This window comes from Callospermophilus lateralis, chromosome 11, assembly GCF_048772815.1.
Source record: "Callospermophilus lateralis isolate mCalLat2 chromosome 11, mCalLat2.hap1, whole genome shotgun sequence".
Classification (NCBI taxonomy): Eukaryota; Metazoa; Chordata; class Mammalia; order Rodentia; family Sciuridae; genus Callospermophilus; species Callospermophilus lateralis.
Window position 1 is genome coordinate 18,176,295 of NC_135315.1, and position 20,997 is coordinate 18,197,291.

Genomic DNA, 20,997 nt, shown 5'->3' on the forward strand with positions numbered 1-20,997 from the left:
TGTCTTGGTTACTAGACTGTATCCTTAATTGGGTTACAGTCATTTAAAGATTCATTATTTGGAATTATACTAACTAAGGCAGAACTAAATGAAACTTATCTCCTAGAAGAATTTCATATTTGCATTTACCTGCACTGCAGAATGGGATTATGCAATATTTTAGCTGTTAGGAAATAATTTACTTAAATAAACTTGTTATCTTTGGCTACTCAGAACTCCTAGAGTAGTCAACTTTACCTTTGAATTTTCCTTAAACTGTATTCTCATTCATTCCAAGTAGTTTTTTTAAATAGAAGTTAGACTTCATTAAGGTATTAACTTTAAATCTGAAAGAAAATTAACGTACTGAAAGTTTGACAAGTTCATTAAAAATTTTAGCATGTCTTGATACATTTACTTATCAGCTTTTTAATTCTTCCTTCTGCTGGCATTTCCTTAATGTTTGTTTGTTTCACCTCTCTGGTTCATTGGATTGCTACTATTTATGCTTTCATGAACTTTTTCTTCACAGTTTACTATATCTTGGAAAGCCTTTTCCACATCTGCTTGACCAGCCGTACTTGCTGTTTTTGGCAAGGTCATCTGCAGTGCGCACCATAGAGTAGTGCGTGCTTTCCGAGTAGCCACACACATCTCTTTAATTGCTGAAGCAAGGGCAAAAACATCTGTAAAAGAAAAGAGTCATTTCATATTAGATAGCATTTAAATATCCCTTAACTCTTTTTTTTTTTTTTTTTTTTAATAGTACTGGAAATTGAATCCAGGGGCACTCTACCACTGAGCTACATCCCCAGCCCTTTTTATTTTTGGAGGACAGGGGTCTCACTAAGTTGCTCAGGGCCTTACTAAATTGCTGAGGCTGGTCTTGAGCCTACCATTCTCCTGCCTTAGCCTCCCAGGTCCCTGGGATTACAGGTATGTGCCACTATGCCAGGCTTCAAGCATTACTTTTATAAAAAGAAGGATGGCTATTAATTGTGCTAACTAAAGCACTCTGTTTTTAAAATATTAAAAAGTATTGTTAAATTTCTTTCTGGCTTGTGCTACAATGACTATGCTCTAGGTAAAACAGATTATCTGAAGACAGGTATTACAATTCAATGAATAAAATTATACTAGAAGAAACTTCTTTTGGAATAAATAAGTGTGGAGGTCATTTACCACTCCCCTTTTCTTTCAGTAATGGAATCCAGGGTCGTTCCACCACTGAATTACATCCTTGGCCCTTTTCATTCCTTTTTTTGAGATAAGGTTTCACAAAATTGCTGAGCCTGGTCTTGAACTTGCAATCCTCCTGTCTTAGCCTCCCAAGTAGCTGGAATAACAAGTGTGTGCCATTGAGCCCAGCCCCAATTTGTTCTTTAGATAAGTGTTAATTTTAGAAATCCAACCTTTTAATCCCAGAATCTGGTTTTATTAACATTGAAACTATCACATAGCCTTGTAAAAAGAATCTGCATTAATATTTGTACCTCTTTCATCTTGGCATCTAGGCACTCCTTGCCTTTGCCGATTTGAAGCATTAACAATTTCATCCTTTCTACGTGACTGTACAATGTGAATGGATTCCAAGTGTCTATCAAGAGCAGTAGAGATATTGGCATGAAGGGGAGAGCTTCGAAGACGTTCCATTTTGCCTAGTAAAGTCACAACCTGAGGGAGACATTTTAAATTTTGATAAGGCATGTAACCACTTGACCTGACTAACTTAAATAAAAACAAATCTTCATCGGGAGGCTGAAACACGAGAATCATGAGTTCAAAACCAGCCTCAGCAACAGCAAGGCACTAAGCAACTCAGTGAGATCCTGTCTCTAAATAAAATACAAAATAGAGCTGGGGATGTGGCTCAGTGGTTGAGTGACCCCTGAGTTCAATCCTGGGTAGCCCGCCACCCCCCCAATCAAAAAAAAAAAACCAAAAAACAAAAAAAAAACTTCAGTGAAGCATAATAGAGGTAAGAGCAAAAAAAGTCATTCAATAAATAAATGTTTACTGTATCCTAGGACCATGCTGGGAGAAACAAAAAATGGAAAAGTTAACTTAGTTGTCTATGTTAATTCTAAAAACTTTCGTAGTTGATTACTGAGAGTCAAATATTAAAAAATGTCCACATCATTAAGAATGCAAATATAAAATCTGATACTGTTTTTGGCATAACAGACAACAGCCTGCAAATAAGAACACTAATAGCATTGTTAGAGGGTATTATGTAAAGGAAAAGAATTTGAATTAAAAGTGGGTAGCAAAAAATACAAGGGAGTACCAAAAAACAAAGAAAACTCCAGGGAATTACTAATTATGTATTTCTAAATAAGAGTTCATGGTAAAAGAAAGAAATGGATACTCAATAATAACAGACTTTATTACATTTATTTTCCTAATCCCTAAAAAGGCATTTATTCAGTTATAGTTATGGCATGTTTTTCCCCTCAGGTACCTTTTGTCAAATTTTATTTTTAAAAATAGCAAGGTGGAAAAATAAAAAAAGGATAGCTACTTTTTTTTTAAAGAGAGAGTAAGAGGGGGAGAGAGAGAGAGAGAATTTTAATATTTATTTTTTAGTCATCGGCGGACACAACATCTTTGTTTTGTATGTGGTGCTGAGGATCGAACCCGGGCCGCACGCATGCCAGGTGAGCGCGCTACCACTTGAGCCACATCCCCAGCCCCTTAGAAAATTCTAAAATTAAAAATAATAGGAACATTGCTCATTAAATTACAATGTGACTTAACATCAGGATTCTTTTTTTTAAAATTTAGTATTTTTTTATTTGTAGATGAACAGAATATCTTTATTTTATTTATTTATTTTTATGTGGTACTGAAGATCAAACCTAGTGCCTCATGTGTGCTAAGTAAGCACTCTGCACAACCCCAGCCCAGGATTCTTTATATTTGTTTGAAGTGACAGTACTCTTCCAAAACAAAGGTATTTCGTAAAATTATCTATACCTACTTATCTAGCTTATCAGTATTTAATACATTGATGGATATACTTTAAAATTTTTTTTAAGTTATAGATGGACACAATACCTTTATTTTATTTGTTAGTGATGCTGAGGGTTGAACCCAGTGCCCCACACATACTAAACAAGCACTCCACCACTGAGCCACAACCCCTGCCCCTTAATGGATACAGTAAATGTATGTTGAATAATTCAAAAATGCAGGATTAAGAAAATGGAATAAAAATTAAAAATTGAAAAAGAAAATCAAATATATATATATATATATATATATATATATATATATTTAATTTTTTTTTATTTTTGTGATACCAGGAATTGAACTACTATGCTATAACCCCAGCCCTTTTTTTTTTTTTTTTTTTCATTTTGAGATAGAGTCTTGCTAAGTTGCTTAGGGCCTCCATAAGTTGCTAAGGCTATCCTACAAACCTATAATCCTCCTGCCTCAGTTTCCCAAGATGCTGGGATTACAGGCATGTGCCACCATACCAAGCTGCATTTTACTTTTAAAAACATACTTTCTGCTAGTTATGGGGGCACAAGCCTATAATCCCAGCTTCTCTGGAAGCTGAGGCAGGATGATCATAAATTCAAGGCCAGCTTGGAAAATTTAGTGAGACCCTGCCTCAAAATGGAAAATAAGAAGGGCTGGGGATGTAGCTCAGTGGTCGAGTGTCTCTGAGTTCAGTCCCTGGTACCTTGAAAAAATAAAAAATAAAAATTCTGTGAGAGTTAGTTTCACTGCCAAAATAAGGAAAAAAGTGAGTTTGAAGAGGAACCAATTAAATTACTCAAATTACTTTAAAATTTTCCTTTTCCTGAATATTAATCAGAGTTCTTTCTAGAACCAAACAGAAAAGAATATTTCAGAGTTAACATACTAATATTAATTTAAAATGCTTCAGGGGCTGGGGTTGTAGTTCAGTGGTAGAGTGCTTGCCTAGGATGGGTGAGGCCCTGGGTTTGATCCTCAGTAACAAATTAAAATAAATAAACAACAAACAAAAATTAAATTCTAAAAAAAAAAATCCTTCAGAACTTTACGTGCTGAAAAGTTTTAAAATTTTAACAAGCAATTTAAAACTCCACTATTGTAAGTTTTTATAGCTTACTCTGGCTTGTTCTCGAAGTTCATCCACAATTAAGCGATCAACTCTAGATGGGTTGGAGGTCAGCCTTGGAATTGGAGTATTGTTAGTACTGGATACTTTTTTCCCTGGATAATTCTTGGCAAGAGCTAATTCAGTCTGTAAAAAAATGTATAATCATTATATGCTGAATTTCCTAAATATAATTCAACTGTGAATAATATTTTTCATAGTCCTAAGAAATAAATGGAAAATTACTCCTTTAAATAAAAATTCTGATTTGGTATTAAAAGGCAATAAATATAAACCACAGTACCACAGTATCTTTCTGTTCCAATACATATGAAATAATTGAATACTCCAACAATTTAATATTGATAGAATTCATACAGGCATGGTAGTACACGCCCGTAATCCCAGCAATTTGGAAGGCTGAAGCACGAGGATCACAAGTTCAAAACCAGCCTCAGCAACTTAGTGAGGCCCTAAATAAAAAACAAAAAGGGCTGGGGATATGGCTCAATAAGCATCCATGGATTCAACCCCGGTACTAAAAAAAAAAGAAATAGAATTCAAAGAAACTTAACCCTTAACCCAATAAGAGAAACAAATATACTTCAGAGACAAATTTTTTTTACATATGTACTTTTTAGTTTTAGATGGACATAATACCTTTATTTTATTTATTTTTATGTGGTGCTGAGGATGAACCTGTGCTTTACACATTCCAGGCAAGCACTCTACCACTGAGCCACAACCCCCAGCCCCCAGAGACAAATTTTTAAAATTAGAATATGGGTAACAGTTATTTTTAAAACTCAACCGTTAGTCTTTAAATAACCTAGATAATTCTTTATAGTTGTGAACCTAAATACTGTACATTATAGAAGAATTCAGCTTAAAAAAAAAAAAAGGTAAGTGCTTTTTTTTGTTGCTGGAAAATGAACCCAGGTACTTAACCACTGAGCCATATCCCCAGCCCTTTTTGATTTTGAAACTGGTTCTCACCAAGTTGCTGAGACTGGCCTCATTGAGATCCTCCTGTCTCAACCTTCAGAGTCACTGCGATTATAAACATGTGCCATCACACCCGGCAAGGCAAATATTTTTGAACTACACCAAGGTAAAGTAAAAATTGGCAGAGGGAATATACTAAATTACTCCTAAATGGATAACTCTGTTACCTTTTTTCTCTCCTTTTCTAATGCTCTCCATTGTTCATAGCACTCTTCTAGACGAATATGAAGTTCACTGGCTGGTCCACTTCGAGTTTTAATTGGTCTTTGAAATCCAAAAGTTGGCACAAAACCAGAAAAGGAATTATCACCATACATCATATCATTAAAATAAGGGTATAAATGGCTTAAGTCATCATAAGAAAACAAATCATAGGAATCCAACAGTGGAACAACTGAATGGCCAAATGGGTGAGTGGATCTTAGGGGAAACCCATTTGAACCAAGTTGTTGAAAACCCTGATTATGCCTTAAATCTCCCATCATATAATTATTAGAAAAGCATGATGCCTGTGTGCGATTCACACGGCTATTAATATTGCTGTCTCCACTTCCTTGTCGGTGGCTATTAAAATGACCCTGTGACTCCAATAGATCTTGATATGTGTTTTGAGATAAGCCATCTAAATGCTTCGGACCTTCCTCAGGATCATAATGTCCACTCTGGGGCTTGGCTTGAAAATTATGTTTGTTTACATTTTCAATGATCCCATACTGCTGAGCTGAATAATTATCACAAAATCCATTTGGCTGCTTTATTTTTTTATCTGTAACCGATTCAAAGAGATTTTCTTCTCCAGTCTTTGTCAGTCCTTCCATGTGATTGACAGATTGAATTCTTTCTGCACCATTGTAACTGAAATCAAAACTAGAAAATGCTGAAGGGTTTTCTTGGCAATACTTCTGAAATAAATTGCTATTTGGGGTTAAATTTGTGGATGATAGTTGGGGGAAATCTGAAGAATGGTTAGAACCTTTTGAAGCTGCACTTAAATGACTATTTAATTTCATCAAGTTACCTTGATTTCTATAAGGAACAGGAGTGTTATTTTTTGTTTGAATATTCATCCAAGTTGGTCTGTTTAAATTGATACCTCCTGAAGATGTTGCCGAGTTTGATAATAAATTCACTGATTTAAAATACTCAGAATTTGGTGGATCAGGCTTAGCAAACTGTTGCTTTTCTGTGACATTAGCAAAATCATTATTAGCTGGACAAGCTGTGTGAGGTTTTAGTCCATACTCTGATTTTAAGCCAAAATCAGCTGTGAATGCTGCTGCTTCCTTTGCAAACTGTTTTTCAGTTAAATGTGGTGTGGTTTTTGGAAATGTGAAATTCTGCTGGTCAGGCATTGTCTCCTCCATTTTTTTCTGATTTGCTGGTTTAACCTGAAATAACTTTGAATAGGCATCTGCTTCTACAGTTGGTGTTTCGGGTGTGCCATTGGCTAATTTTTTACCATCCTGGACACTAAAATTTGAACATTTATTAAGCTTAGCCTTGTTAGGATGAGCATATTCTGGGTATCTACAATAATCTGCATTTTCATTGTATCTATTAAATTGGGAAAGAAATATCTCTGCTCTTTTTTGTTGTAATGGTGCTTCAAGACCTTTAGCACATATTTTCTCTCTTCCATAAGGGTAAGTATCAATTCCTGATTCTTTCATAATATCAGACAGACCAGTTTGTGGTGTAAAACAGTTTTTGATAAATGGATATTCTTGGAATGTTGCCTTAGCTGTATCATTTGTCTGAATATTGTAACAGTTAGAGTGATCACTTCTTGAGGGGTATATCCATTGTTCTTCAAGGTCTAATCCAGTAAATCCATGATAAAGTTCATCTATTTTTTGTTGTGGTGTGAGATTACTATTATGCAAGTATTGCTTTTCCACTGCTGACACAGATTCACCACTATAAAAGGCTTGCTGAGAGATAGCTGTATCTATTGGCCTTTTGGTTTCTGTCAAGAGATCATGGTGATCTACAAATCTGCTTGTGTTCATTGGCCAAACTGACTTTAAATTGGTCGAGCAGGTCCTAGAACAAGTAAATATATTTAATTACAACTTAAGTTTTAAAGACTATTTTCTCAGGGAAAAAGGCAGGAAAAACTCTCATAAACATTTATCTTCCCCCCACCCTCACCATTTTCAAATATTTTCCAACCCTGCCTTAAAAGCTGCCATTAACTCCAAATAATTATCATGTGAAATACGCTATATGCTCTATAAATATTCATGCTCCAAATAAAGTTATATCTATCAATAACAGACCACATATGTCAGAGATTAAGATTATAATAGAGCTAAAAAGTTCCTACTGCTTAGTGACATGTCAGAACCATTATAACATCCCCATAGCACAAGACATTACTCACATATTTGTGGCATTGCTATAAACAAACCAACTGTACCACCACCAGTCACATAAAAGCACAGTGCATCTAATCATGCACATTATAAAACTAGACAGTGATAGTGTCTTTAACTGGTTTGTGTGTTCATTCTTCTATGCTTTTTATTGTCTTTTATTGTTTTTTAGAGTGTTATACCACCAGCAGCCTCTATATCTTGTGATTACAATGTCTATTAATTGCATAGGCCATGTTGAGTGAGTAACCTATATCTAGAGGGTGTGTAGGCACACTCTATGTTTATTTACATGAGGGTTATATAGCAACATATTTCTCAGAACCTGTCCTCATCCTTAAGCAACACATGACTGTATGCATTTTAATCTTTTGTTGTTGTTGTTGTTTTGGTACTGAGGATTGAACCCAGGGATGCTCAACCACTGAGCCACATCCCCAGCCCGTTTTTTTTATATTTTATTTAGAGACAGGGTTTTGCTGAGTTACTAAATGCTTCACCAAGTTGCTGAGGCTGGCTTCAAACTTGCAATCCTCCTGCTTCAGCCTCCTGAGCTGCTCGGATGCATTTTAATCTTTTTTTTTTTTTTTTTTGGTACCAGGGATTGAACTCGGGGGCACTCAACTCCTAAGCCACCGCTCCACCCCTATTTTGTATTTTATTTAGAGATAGGGTCTCACTGAGTTGCATGGCACCTCACTTTTCCTGAGGCTGGCTTTGAACTCTCAATTCTCCTATCTCAGCCTCCCAAGTCACTGGGATTACAGATGTGCGCCACCATGCTCAGCACATTTTAACCTTTTTTTTTTTTGGTGCTGGGGATTGAACCCAGGGCCTTGTGCATGTGAGGTAAGCACTCTACCAACTGAGCTATATCCCCAGCCCCACATTTTAATCTTAGTATGCCTTCACTCTACTTTCCCAAGAGGCCTACTGCTGGCAACTTCAATGTCTTAGATGAACTGTTTATCTATGGTAATCTAGCATCATCGATGCCGATATTTTGTAATGAAAACAGATGTGTTTTGCTGTAATTATTTTTGAAATTAAAACAATTTAGTTGGGCTGGGATTGTAGCTCAGTGTTAAGAGTGCTTGCCTAGCATGCTTGATGCACTGGGTTCCACCCTCAGCATCACATAAAAATAAATAAAGATATTGTGTCCAACTAAAAAAAAATTTAGTTGACCTTGCATGCACAAGGTCCTGGGTTCAATCCCCAGCACCACAAAAAAATTTTTTTTTTAGTTGATTACATGTGTGTAGCATATTTCCCTATTTATGAATAAATTGGATAATATGGCTTCCACACTCAAATAAAACAATTATACTTTTAAAAGACTTCTACCACACGAAAAAAACTCATGTATTTCTTCAATGAGTAATGAGTTTCATTCTTTGTGATATATACATATATTATACACACACACACATAAGCAACATACATTTTAATCTTAGTATGTCTTCACTGTACACACACACACACACACACACACACACACACACGTCTTTTTTTGGTACTAGGGTTGAGATTGAGGGGCACTTGCTTAACCACTGAGCCACATCCCTAGCCTTTTTGTTATTTTGTTTTTAAAATTTTTTTCTTTTAATATTTTTTTAATTGTCAATAGACCTTTATTTTATTTATTTATATGTGGTGCTGAGAATCGAACCCAGGGCCTCACACATGCTATGCAAGCACTCTATGTCCTAGCTACAACCCCAGCCCTTAATTTGTTATTTTGAGACAAGGTCTCACTAAGTTGCTTAGGGCCTTGCTAAATTGCTGAGACTGGACTTGAACTTGTGATTCTTCTGCCTCAGCCTCCCAAGCCCACTGGGATTACAGGTGTGTAGCACCATACCCAGATGGAATTTATATTCTTTAAGCCAAACTTTTGCTCATGAATTCAAGGGAAATAGCTCTGAATTATATAAGAATAACTTTTTCAAGTGAAAGTTCTTAAGCAAATTGAACCTAAGACTGAATTTTCAATTGTATGGCGAGTACTTTAGCAAAATCAAGGCTTCTAGAAACAAATATTTGTATTAAGAAGTCTAGGGGCTGGGGATGTGGCTCAAGCGGTAGCGCACTCGCCTCGCATGCGTGTGGCCCGGGGTTTGATCCTCAGCACCACATACAAAACAAAGATGTTGTGTCCACCGATAACTAAAAAATAAATATTAAAATTCTCTCTCTCTCTCTCTCCCTTTCTCTTTAAAAAAAAAAAAGAAGTCTACAGTCAGGGGCTGGAGTTATAGCTCAGTGGTAGAGGGCTTGTCTAGCATGTGTAAGGCACTGGGTTCAATCTCAGCACCACATAAAAATGAATAAATAAAGGCACTGTGTCCATATACAAATTAAAAAATATTTTTAGAAAAGAAGTCTACAGTCAGGATTATTAAATAAATATTAAAGTTAATAACAGAGTAACCTAGTATATGTGAATTTAAAAATTATTGTACAATACAAAGGTATATAACATACTAACCCTTCAGCAAAATATGGCTGTGACTTATCTTGTTCTTCCAGAATGTTAGACACAAGTCCATATAAGTCTGTTTCACTGCCATAGTCATTTCTTTCGGTTTGAATCCTAAAAATAAATACCATATGTAAACTATTTTATTCATGTTAAAATACAGCATGTTGATTTCTCCTTCCAGACATATTCTATCATAATTTTTATAAGATATTTGGTCTGACTCTATATCATTATTTCAAATAAGGGGGGAATAAGAGCTCAAGAATATATTCTACTTTGGCATGGTGTCTATCCTACATAAATATTTCTCCTTCATTTCAAATTCTACATCTAGTTCACAATGTATGCTTACCTCTTATTTCTCCATAACACATACAATTCTCTGACTTATAGTATTGTAGACATAGTACCACAGCTGCTCCTGAAAGCATGTCTAGTCCTCTTATACATCATTCCATCAACATTTGCTTAGTTTCTTAATTTGTGATTTGAAAAATCATATGAACCTGCTGCTCTATTTTTGTGATTCTTTATATTGGACAAAAAGTGAGATGTGATATGATCACCAAGATGAACATATGTATAACAGATTTTAGGATTATCCTTAAATCTTTGCCAGAGTAGTTGGAGTCCTATGTCCCTTGAAATCCTACCTGTAATCAATATTCTAATTCAAAATATAAAAACCATAAGGTCATAGAAAACTGGCATATTTAACTTCTTATGGTTTTTGGATAATTCCTTCCTTGAAATAATACTTAAAATGTTTTAAAATATTACTTCTTGCTTTTTGTGATTTATTTCCAACATTTCAAAGCATTGGGATAGTTTAGAAATAAAAACACCTTATTTTTGCCTAACACTCAAATATTTAATTGATCTTCATAACATCAGAAGGGTAGGTAATAGGGCTGGGGCGGGTAGGTCAGTGGCAGAGTGTTTGTCTAACGTGTGAGGCACTGGGTTTGATCCTCAGCACCACATTTAAAAAAATAATAATAAAGGCATTCTGTCCATCTACAACTACAAAAAATTTTTTTAAAATAAGAAATGTAGGCATTAGTAATCATTCAGTTATTACTGGTTGAATGGATGATTATTAGAAGATATTAAGAAACCTGATTTTTTTACTTGCTAAACTATACACTTGCTAAACAAACTGTCTGCCATCAAGTCTAATACTTTTTTCCTAGTAAATTGTTATTTCAAAAAATTCAACATAAAAGCTTTTTTGAATAATAATGTATTAGGACATATCTAGGAAAATATTCAATGCTGTACCTATCAAACTGTTAAAAAAAAGTGTTATTGGGGTGAGGATAGGGTTAAGGTGACCTTTCACTTTTCCTGATATATATTTCTGTAAAGTTTGAATTCCTCAATAGCATGTATCAACCTAAAAATATTTTTGAAGCTGGGCATTGTGATGCATACCTGTAATCCCAGCAACTTGGAAGATGAGGCAGAAGTATTACAAGTTCGAGGCCAGCCTCAGCAATTTAGCAAGGCCCTAAGCAAAAATATTTTTGGAGCTGGGCATTGTGATGCACACTTGTAATCCCAGCAACTTGGGAGAATGAGCAGAAGGATTATAAGTTTGAGACCCTAAGCAATTTAGCGAGACCCTTCTCAAAATAAAAAATAAAAAGGGGCACTGGGGTTGTAGCTCAATGGTAGAACGCTTGCCTGGCATGTGTGAGGCCCCTTAGATCCTCAACACCACATAAAAATAAACAAAGTAAAAAATTCATTGGCTGGGCTGGGGATGTGGCTCAAGTGGTAGCGCGCTCGCCTGGCATGCGTGCGGCCCGGGTTCGATCCTCAGCACCACATACAAAGATGTTGTGTCCGCCAAAAACTAAAAAATAAATATTAAAATATTAAAAAAAATTCATTGGCAACAACAAAAAAATTTAAATAGATAAAAATAAAAAGGACTGGGGATGTGGTTCAGTGGTAAAGTATCCCTGGGTTAAAGCCTCAGTACCAAAAAAAAAAAAAAGTATATATTATATATCTGTATACATATGGAGAATTATTATATATCATATATGCTTTCTAATATATTAATCATTAGAGAATTTACCATAAATTTTAAATTTTAAACATTTTTTAATTTATAAGATTCAAAAGTAACTCTTATTTGTTAAATTATAACAGCTGCCTTATAATTAAATAAAGTTGAATGTCATTCCCTTAAATTTCTCTTTTCAACAGGCTCCCATCCACCCTCTTTTTTTAACCCTCACTATACTAGCAGTGACTAGTATGTCACATCATTATCATTATGATTGTAATATTATAAACTCAGCAAAATACTTGCCATGTTAATTCTAGTATCCCCAGTAGAAGACTCTTGTCACATAGAGTAGTTCCTTATTATTTATAGAATATAATCAAAAAATAATCTTTTAAAATTTTGTTTGGTAAAACCCTGTTTGTTATACATTAGTGAAGGAAAAAAATTACTGAAAATGTAGAAGTGAATAACAAAAATCTAAAAATTTTACTCTTTATTTTATTTTTTTGGTACTGGGGATTGAACTCAGGGGCACTCAACCACTGAGCCATATCCCCAGCCCTATTTTGTATTTTATTTAGAGTCAGGGTCTCACGAGTTGCTTAGCATCTTGCCATTGCTGAATTTGGCTTAACTCATCTTTAGAAAAAGGAGTTTAAAATTTATTTACTAAAGATTCTAATAAACTTTACAAGTGATAAACTGAAACATAAATAAATACAAGGCATTTGGACTTTCCTAAAAGTTTGATAAACATAAAAGTATAATGTCACAACATTAAAATGCTTATTATGTATTGAACAGATAACTAATTAGACCTTTGTTCCTGTGTAATAAAAAGAAACAACACATTTAGCTTGAGAAATCTGACTTATTAATTTACCTGTTCTTTACATTGATCTGGGAATTAGAAGATTGTTTAATATCATCTCCATAAGTAGACCATGGTGCATAGAAAAGTGAAGAATCTATAGAACTTGCATATTCTGTGGATGAAGAAAGTGGAGTGTAGGTCTGCCTTAGGTCTATATTGTCTTCATTCTGAAATTTTAAAGAAAAGTTTGTATATTAGACACATCAAAACTTTGTTTATAGCCTTGTATGATGGTGCATTCTCAGCTACCTGGGATGAGGCAGGATGATTGCAAGTTGGAGATTGGCCTGGGCAATTTAGCAAGACCCCATCTCAAAAAAAAAAAAATGGGTAAAAGGACTGGGAATGTGCTCAGTAGTACAGCATTTGCCTAGCATATATAAGACTATGTGTTTAATCCCAAGTACTACAATAATAACCAAAAAAAAAAAAAAAAAAAAGGAAAGAAAGAAAGAAAAAGCCCCAACATTGTTTATTATAGAATATTATAGAAGAATTTAGAATAACACAGGTTAAGAGTCTGGAGAATTACTTTCAAATTTAGACCTAGCTACTTAACCTTACTTTAAAAGTATTTTAAAAAATATTTTAAAATATTTTTTAGGTGTAGATGGACACAATACAATGCCTTTTATGTGGTGCTGAGGATCGAACCCGGGTCCCACCCGCTCTAGGTGAGTGCTGTACTGCTGAGCCACAATCCCAGCCCTTAATCTTACTTTATACCAGACATTGGTGAACTTTTTCTGTAAAAGGCCAAAAGAGTAATAATTCTGGATTTGCTGGTCAGTAAGATTTCAGTTGAAATTCATTAACTTTGTTATTCTAGCACAGACTATATATTAGCAAATATATAGTTGCAATACAACTTTATAGAAATGTGTACTGGTCAGATCTGTAGATGATACTGTATTATTTTAAATAAACCATACAAATTTTATCTCAATGCTTCCAATCTGTGAAAGAGGTACATTTATAGAGAATTTTTTGAGTTTCAAAGAAATTATACATACACTATTATATTTAGTCAACCTTGTGACATTAGTATTATTTCTATTTCAAAAACAAGGAAACTATGGCAAGAAGTTATTCAACCAATATAGGATAAAATTAAACCAAAACTCTAATTCTTCTTACTTTCAGTCAAGGATCTTTTATATAGCTATCTTTACTTTTTGGCTTACTTTTTATATCCAAGAGATATTGTAAAAATGAAGTCGTAAATGTCATGATCTCTACAGAAATTTTAATGCTCAATTAGAAGAAAAATTCTCTACAAATTCATTTTTATTTTTCCAGTCAACTAAGTAAGAAGATAAAAAGTTTGGATTTTAAAAGTTTTAATGAATTATTTAAAATTCTGCCTCTTTCTAAAAGGTATTAAGTGCTGTGAAAATAATTTAAAATTCAATGAATTTAACAAGCAACAAGCAAAAAAAAATGCTTCATTACAAAAGTTTGGCTGGGTAGGCACAGTGGCACATGCCTATAAACTCAGTGATTTAAGAGGCTGAGGCGAAAGGATCATAAGTTTGAGGCCAGCCTCAGCAACTTAGTGAGGCCCTAAAACTTAGACCCTATCCCAAAAATTTAAAAAAAAAAGAAAAAAAAGAATAAAGAAAAAATAAAAAGGTCTGGGGATATGGCTCAGTGGTTCAATCCCTATACAGGGGAAGAAGAGTCTGAAAGTGGACTGGGGATCCAGCCCAGTGTACAGCACTTGCCTACCTACCTAGCATGGGCAAGGTATTGGGTTTAATTCCCAGTGCTGCAAAAAAGGAGGAAAAAAAAAAGTCTGAAAAAACAGATTCACAATTTTTTAAAATATTTTTTTTAGTTGTAGATTGACACAATACTTATTTTTATGCGGTGCCAGGGATCTAACCCAGTGCCTCATGCATGCTAGGCAAGTGCTTTACTACTGAGCCACAACATGGCCCCAGATTCACAATTTTTAACTCCTTAAACAAGGGAATAGTAAAACTTGAGATGTAATATCTACATCCTGACATAAACAAAATGGAAACAGTATTTTCTTATACAGAAGTAATATAATTCTGGCTAAAAATGTGTTGATGTGATGCAGGGGTGTTTTGGGTACTAGGGACTGAAGGTGAAGCCTTTGTACACACTTTGCCACTGAGTTCCCAGCCACTAAAAATGTGTATATGTTGCCTTCTTTTTTATAAGAGGTGTTGTCCAGGTTGGCCTTGAACTCCAGGGCTCATGTGAGCCTCCTTCTCTATCTCTTGAATAGCTGGGATTACAAGAATATACCACTGCATGTGGTTAAAAATATTTTAAGTTGTTTTTTTTTGTTGTTGTTGTTGTTTTTTTTTTTAAAGAGAGAGAGAGAGAGAGAGAGAGAGAGAGAGAGAGAGAGAATTTTATTATTTATTTATTTTTTTAGTTTTTGGCGGACACAACATCTTTGTTTGTATGTGGTGCTGAGGATTGAACCCTGGCCGCACGCATGCCAGGCGAGCGCGCTACCGCATGAGCCACATCCCAGTCCCCTTTAAGTTGTTTTTAATCTAATCAAAATTTATACAAGGAGAAAAGACACATTTATTAATAAAGGTATTTTAATTTTTGCGGTGCTGGAGTTGTGGCGCAGCAGTAGAGTGCTCACCTATAGCCTGTGCAAGGACCTGGGTTTGATTGTCAGCACCACATAAAAAATAAATAAAATACAAAAGGTATTGTGGGGGGCTGGGGATGTGACTCAAGCATAGCATGCTCGCCTGGCACGTGTGCAGCCTGGGTTCGATCCTCAGCACCACATACAAAGATGTTGTGTCTGCCGAAAACTAAAATAAATAAATATTAAAATTCTCTTTTTTTTTTTTTTTTTAAAAAAAAAGGTATTGTGGGGCTGGGGTTGTGGCTCAGTGGTAAAGCAATTGCCTTGCATATGCGAGACCCTGGGTTCGATCCTCAGCACCACATTAAAAATAAGTGAAATAAAGGTATTGTGTCCAACTACAACTAAAAAAATAAATATTTTTTTAAAAAGGTACTGTGTCCAACTACAACTAAGAAATAAATATTAAAAATAAATAAATAAAACTAAAGATATTGTGTCCATCTACAACTAAATTCCTTTATCTCTTTATCATAGGCCTATTTGGAATTTTTTTTTTTAATGTTTTTTTTTTCTTAGTTGTCAATGGACATTTATTTATTTATATGTGGTGCTGAGGATCAAACCCAGTGCCTCATGCATTCCAGACAAGCATGCTACCTGCTGAGCCACAGCCTCAGCCCCTATTTGGAATCTTTTTTAGTGGTTATTTGTCAAAAGTGACATAAATACTTGCTTATCATTTTGAAATAGCTATTTAAGTGTTAGGGAAGTAGCTCCCTGGTAGAGTGCTTGCTTAGCTTAGCATGAGCAAGGCCTTGGGTTCTTCTTACATACATCTTTTAAAAAAATGTTTTTTAACTTAAAAATGGGTCAGGTACAGGTGCACACTTGTAATCCCTAGTGTTGCTGAGGAGAAGTACCAAAAGTAAGAGTTGAGTCTCACCAAGTGAGCAAGAACCTGCATCAAAAAAAAGGGGGGAGGGCCAAGAAGTGGTAGAGTGCTCCCCTGGGTTCAATCTGCAGTTCTGCAAATGAATGAATGAATGAACAAAAAAAAAGACAAACAAGTAAATATGAATAGTTGTTTAAACAAATGGATCATCTTCAGTTTGTGTAATAGCAAATAATATATATATATAAATATATATTTCCAAACACTTTTTATTATATATATATTAGCAGAAATGAAGTTTTGTAAGTATTCCTTCAAGTACATTTTATATTGTGAAACATTCTGGGGCTGGGGATTTAGTTCAGTGGTAAAGCGTGTGCTTAACACACACAAGGCTCTGGGTTCAAGCCCAACACCTCCAAAAAAGGGGGGGAGGGGAGAGGAGTATATAAGTTCTGAAAGTTAGAAAAGTTAAATCCTTGGGGCTGGGGATGTGGCTCAAGCGGTAGCGTGCTCGCCTGGCACGCATGCAGCCTGGGTTCGATCCTCAGCACCACATACAAACAAAGATATTGTGTCCGCCGAAAACTAAAAAATAAATATTAAAAAAGAAAAGAAAAGTTAAATCCTTTTAAAAGAATATTTAACTTTTGTATTCTTGGATAAAACAAGCAAATAAGATAATGTGGATTTAAACATAATTCTATTTGAAATATCTGAATCCTTTTCAGTTAAAATATTTACTGAAAATATGCAAATATTCGGGGTGGACATATTAGGGTAACTGTAAAATATATCACTTTATATCACTGATATACTTAAAATAATTCATTGAAATTAAATCCTAGTAAATTTTAATAGAATTTTAAACTTTACAGAGAGAGCAGAAGTCTGGAGCTAGGTTCCATTTGGGGTTTGTCATTTAGGACAAAAATCTCTGTGCCTCAGTTTCTCAATCTGTACAGTGGGCATAATACTATATAAGGTTGTAATGTGGGTTAAATAATTTTGATATATTGTTATAATTCAAAGTATAACAATACCAACATTGATGTCCCAGTTAAATAATTTCAAATGAACATGACTTATATTACTCTAAGCCTTATTTAATACATTAACAAAAATAAATGTCATAGGTAGTGGCATGTAACTAAGGACACTGTCAAAACCAAAGAATAAAGAAAAATTCGCCTTTAAATGATTAAAACTATGTTTGAAATGAGAAATATATTTGCAATACATTATTTTTATTGTTGGTGGACACACAATATCTTTATTTCATTTTTTTATATGGTGCTGAGGCTCGAACCCAATGCTTGATGCGTGCTAGGCGAGCATTCTATCACTGAGCCACAACCCTAGGCCTGCAAATAAATTCTTTGAAATGAAAAATGTATACTTTGGTCTTAATAAGTATGAACTCATTTCTGATGTCATGTTATACTGAAGACAAGATGGAAACAAGAGTCAATAAAAAATCTTAGGAATTCCTAAGAAATTCAAAGTTAAGTAGGAACTGGGCATGGTGGTGCCTGCCTGAAACCCCAACAGCTTGGGAGGCTGAGGCAGGAGATCGCAAAATCAAAACCAGCTCAGAGGCCCTAAGCAATTTAGCAAGAAAAAAATAAAACTGGCTAGGATGTGTTTCTGTGGCAAAATGCCCTTGGGTTCAATCCCTGCTTTAAAAAAAAAAAAAAAAAAATAGACACCTAAGTATGTATTCTGCATATTTAAAATGTTGTAACCAGCTTTCTGGTCCTAACTGTGGAGCCATTTAAACACCCATGAATCATCCTGGGTGCATGAATTTGCTTTAGAATGAATTGTCTAACCAAGGGTTGGGGTTATTAATGGACCTGCGATTTGTAGCAATCATAGAAGGAAGTGGAGCCAGTCAACATCACGCTGTTGAATACATCAGATAATCTGCTGCTGGTGTCGACAGTGAGGTTCCAGCAGCGATTCGCACCTCCACGGAACGCTACTTTAGGCTGCAGAAAACAAGGACACGGGAGAAAGTCATCACTTAGCGCAAAGCCAGGACCTAAACGGCCAGATGACTGTTCCATCTGGATTCTTCAACTAACTCAATTCCAAACGCTCTCAAGGGACACGAATTCGGTGCCCCAGCTCTGTCCCCGGGATTCCCCCTCACCCTCCCGCCCGCTGTGTGCCAGCCCCACTGCGCCGCACCGACAACCCTCACAGGCCCACGACGCCAGCCTGCCCCAGCGTCTGTGCCACCCGACGGGTTCAAGGCGTCAGCGCTAGTTCACCACCAGGGCCCCGCCAGGGCATCGCAGCGACCCCGGACCCAGTCTGCCAGTCCACTCAGCTCACGCAAGGACTCATCACCCCAGCCAACCCTGTCGCCCGGACCCCCACCCCGCTCGCTCGCACAGACTCGGCGCCCCGTCGGTGCTCCTCACAAGCGACCCACCCTCTCCCGGTGGTCCCAGCCTCCTTAAAGAACCACACTTGGGGACGCGCCAGCCCGTCAGCTTCTCCTGCCGTCGCCATCCTCCAAGCCTGGCCGCCCCCACGTCCCCGGGAGCCCGGCCCGTCACCACCTCAAATCCCTCCCTCAGGCCTTGGGGGTGAGGGGGAGGGCAGGTGTCTCCGTCTCTCACCTCCATGGGGACCCCCCAGCCCCTCCTGGACTAGGTACGGCTCCTGGGGTACGGGGTGAGGGAGGGCGTCGAGGCCCGGCTCCCTCAGCCTGCACCCCACCGCTGCCGCCCCGGGCGCTGCCTGGAGCCGGTCTGTGGGGGGGCCGGAGCCGGGAGGGTGGGGCGGGGAAGAGGCCGTTACATTGCCTGCCCCTGGCTCGCGACCCAGCACGCGACCCCGCACCGGCCGGCCTCGCCCCGCCCCCTCCTGTGAGGCCCACTTCTCACCCTGCACCCCTCATTGGCCCGCTGCCCAGCCAATGGGCACCCGCCTCCAGGGGCTGTTACCCGCCGGAGACAGGGCTAAGAAGGGGCGGTTAGCCGACCTCGCTTTCCTGCAGCTTCTGAGCTTTTCCCGCTCAAAGTAAACGTGTTCCGGATTGGCCGGTATGGACAAGCACCAGCCCGATGATTGGCTGACAAGGCAGAGCCGGGCGCTGGCCTACTGTTGGAGAAGTGGTGGTGGTGCTCGGAAGATTTGGGAAGGTGCGCAGCAACTGGCTGATAATCCTACAGCTATCCGCTGCACGCCCTAAGCCAACATTTTCGTTTGTGCTCCTTGGTCCCTCCCCTAGTTCCCAGAATCCTTTGGAGCGGCCCAGAGACTTAACAGACCTTGTATCGGTTTCAGAGGGTGAGGAACCCTACCTGTGGAGTTGGGTGTTGGGAGACCTGTTTCTGAGAGCCGCCCTCTGTCCTAGGCCCAGGTTTTAGTGGCGGTGACGATATTTGGGCGTTAATGTGACTCGTGAACAAAATTCACCCTGACCTTTACTTCACCCGAAACCAGAAGCCATTCCTGGCACCGACGTGCCGGTTCACATCCGCAGTGCGATTGGGGGTGTGATGTCTCAGAAATACGAGGGGTGTTTTTTTTTTTTTTTTTGTCCTCCGACTGTGCTGGGGACAGAAAGATGTTCGAGTTGAAATATTAAAGATGATAGAAGTAAATACAATGAGCACCTTTAGAATATATTTAAAAGCAAAACTTGAGGAAACTCTCAAGGGAAAGATATTCTTGGTCACAAACGGAAATAGGGTAGGGCGGCAACTTATTAGCTCTTGATATTTCAAATCGACGCAGCTTTGAATTCAGAAAGCTGGCCGGCTGACCTGGTTGAACAAACTACCCGTCTCTGCCGCACCCTTACATCACCGGTGCATTGCATTGAGAGTGTGTTTTTTGTCCTCTCCCATGCACCCCAGAATTTCTAAAAATTGTGACTCCCTGTATGTATTTTTCTTGGCAAAAATACACATCAGATTCGCCCTTTTAGCCATTTTGAAGTATACGATTCAAAGGCCTTCTGTAAATTCATAAGGTTGTGCAACCATCGCTACTGTTTCTAGAACTTTCTAATTAATCTCCAACAGAAGCTACTCAATAAAAAATCACTCCATTCCTCACACCTCCAGTCCTTGGCAACCACCATTCTATTTTCTGACTTTGAATTTGACTACTCTAGCTACCTCATATAAGTGGAATCATACGCTATTTGTCCTTTTGTGACTGGCTTACTTTACTAAGCAGAATGCTGGCAAAGTTCGTCTATGTTATGCAGCAGTATGGGAACTTCATTCCTTTTTATAGATGAATAATATTCCATTATATGGCTATACCACATTGTATTTATCCATTCATATGTTACTGTACACTTGGGTTGTTTTCCAACTTTTTACTTTTTAATGAACATTAGTGTACCAAGTATCTGATTAATTTTTTCCAATTTTGTGGGGAGTATATAGGCAGGAGTGGAATAGCTGGGTCATTTGGTAATTCTGTTTAATGTTCTGAGCCACTCTATTTTCTGCAGAAACTGCATCATTTTACATTCCCACAAGCAATGCTCAAGGGTTCCAATATCTATATTCTTACCAACATTTATATTCCTTTTTTTTTAAGTAGTCATAACCTAGAGAGTATGAAGTGATCTCACTGTGACTTTGATTTATGTTTTTCTAAGACTAATGATGTTGAGCATTATTAGTCATTTGTATTGCATCTTTGAGGACTGTCA

At 37.1% G+C, this 20,997-nt stretch overlaps 1 protein-coding gene across 1 annotated transcript; it reads right to left on the minus strand.

Moving 5' to 3' along the window:
• Positions 1–435: 435 nt before the first annotated feature.
• Positions 436–18,946, minus strand: Meioc (meiosis specific with coiled-coil domain). Its single transcript, XM_076871698.2, has 8 exons — positions 18,881–18,946; positions 18,167–18,301; positions 12,841–12,998; positions 9,944–10,048; positions 5,245–7,120; positions 4,085–4,219; positions 1,473–1,653; positions 436–665 (listed from the first exon to the last, which is right to left on the minus strand). The coding sequence occupies exons 1-8, from the start codon at positions 18,944–18,946 to the stop codon at positions 436–438; spliced, it is 2,886 nt and encodes a 961-aa protein (XP_076727813.1).
• Between the last annotated feature and the right edge of the window lie 2,051 nt (positions 18,947–20,997).

Bases quoted from the DNA above. Each gene is read 5' to 3' on its own strand.
- Meioc (XM_076871698.2), bottom strand. From the start codon at position 18,946: ATGGAGGTGAGAGACGGAGACACCTGCCCTCCCCCTCACCCCCAAGGC. The intron at 7,121-9,943 runs GTTAGTATGTTA...TACTTGTTCTAG, and splicing joins CAGCCATATTTTGCTGAAGG to GACCTGCTCGACCAATTTAA. The intron at 1,654-4,084 runs GTAAGCTATAAA...TGTCTCCCTCAG, and splicing joins AACTTCGAGAACAAGCCAGA to GTTGTGACTTTACTAGGCAA.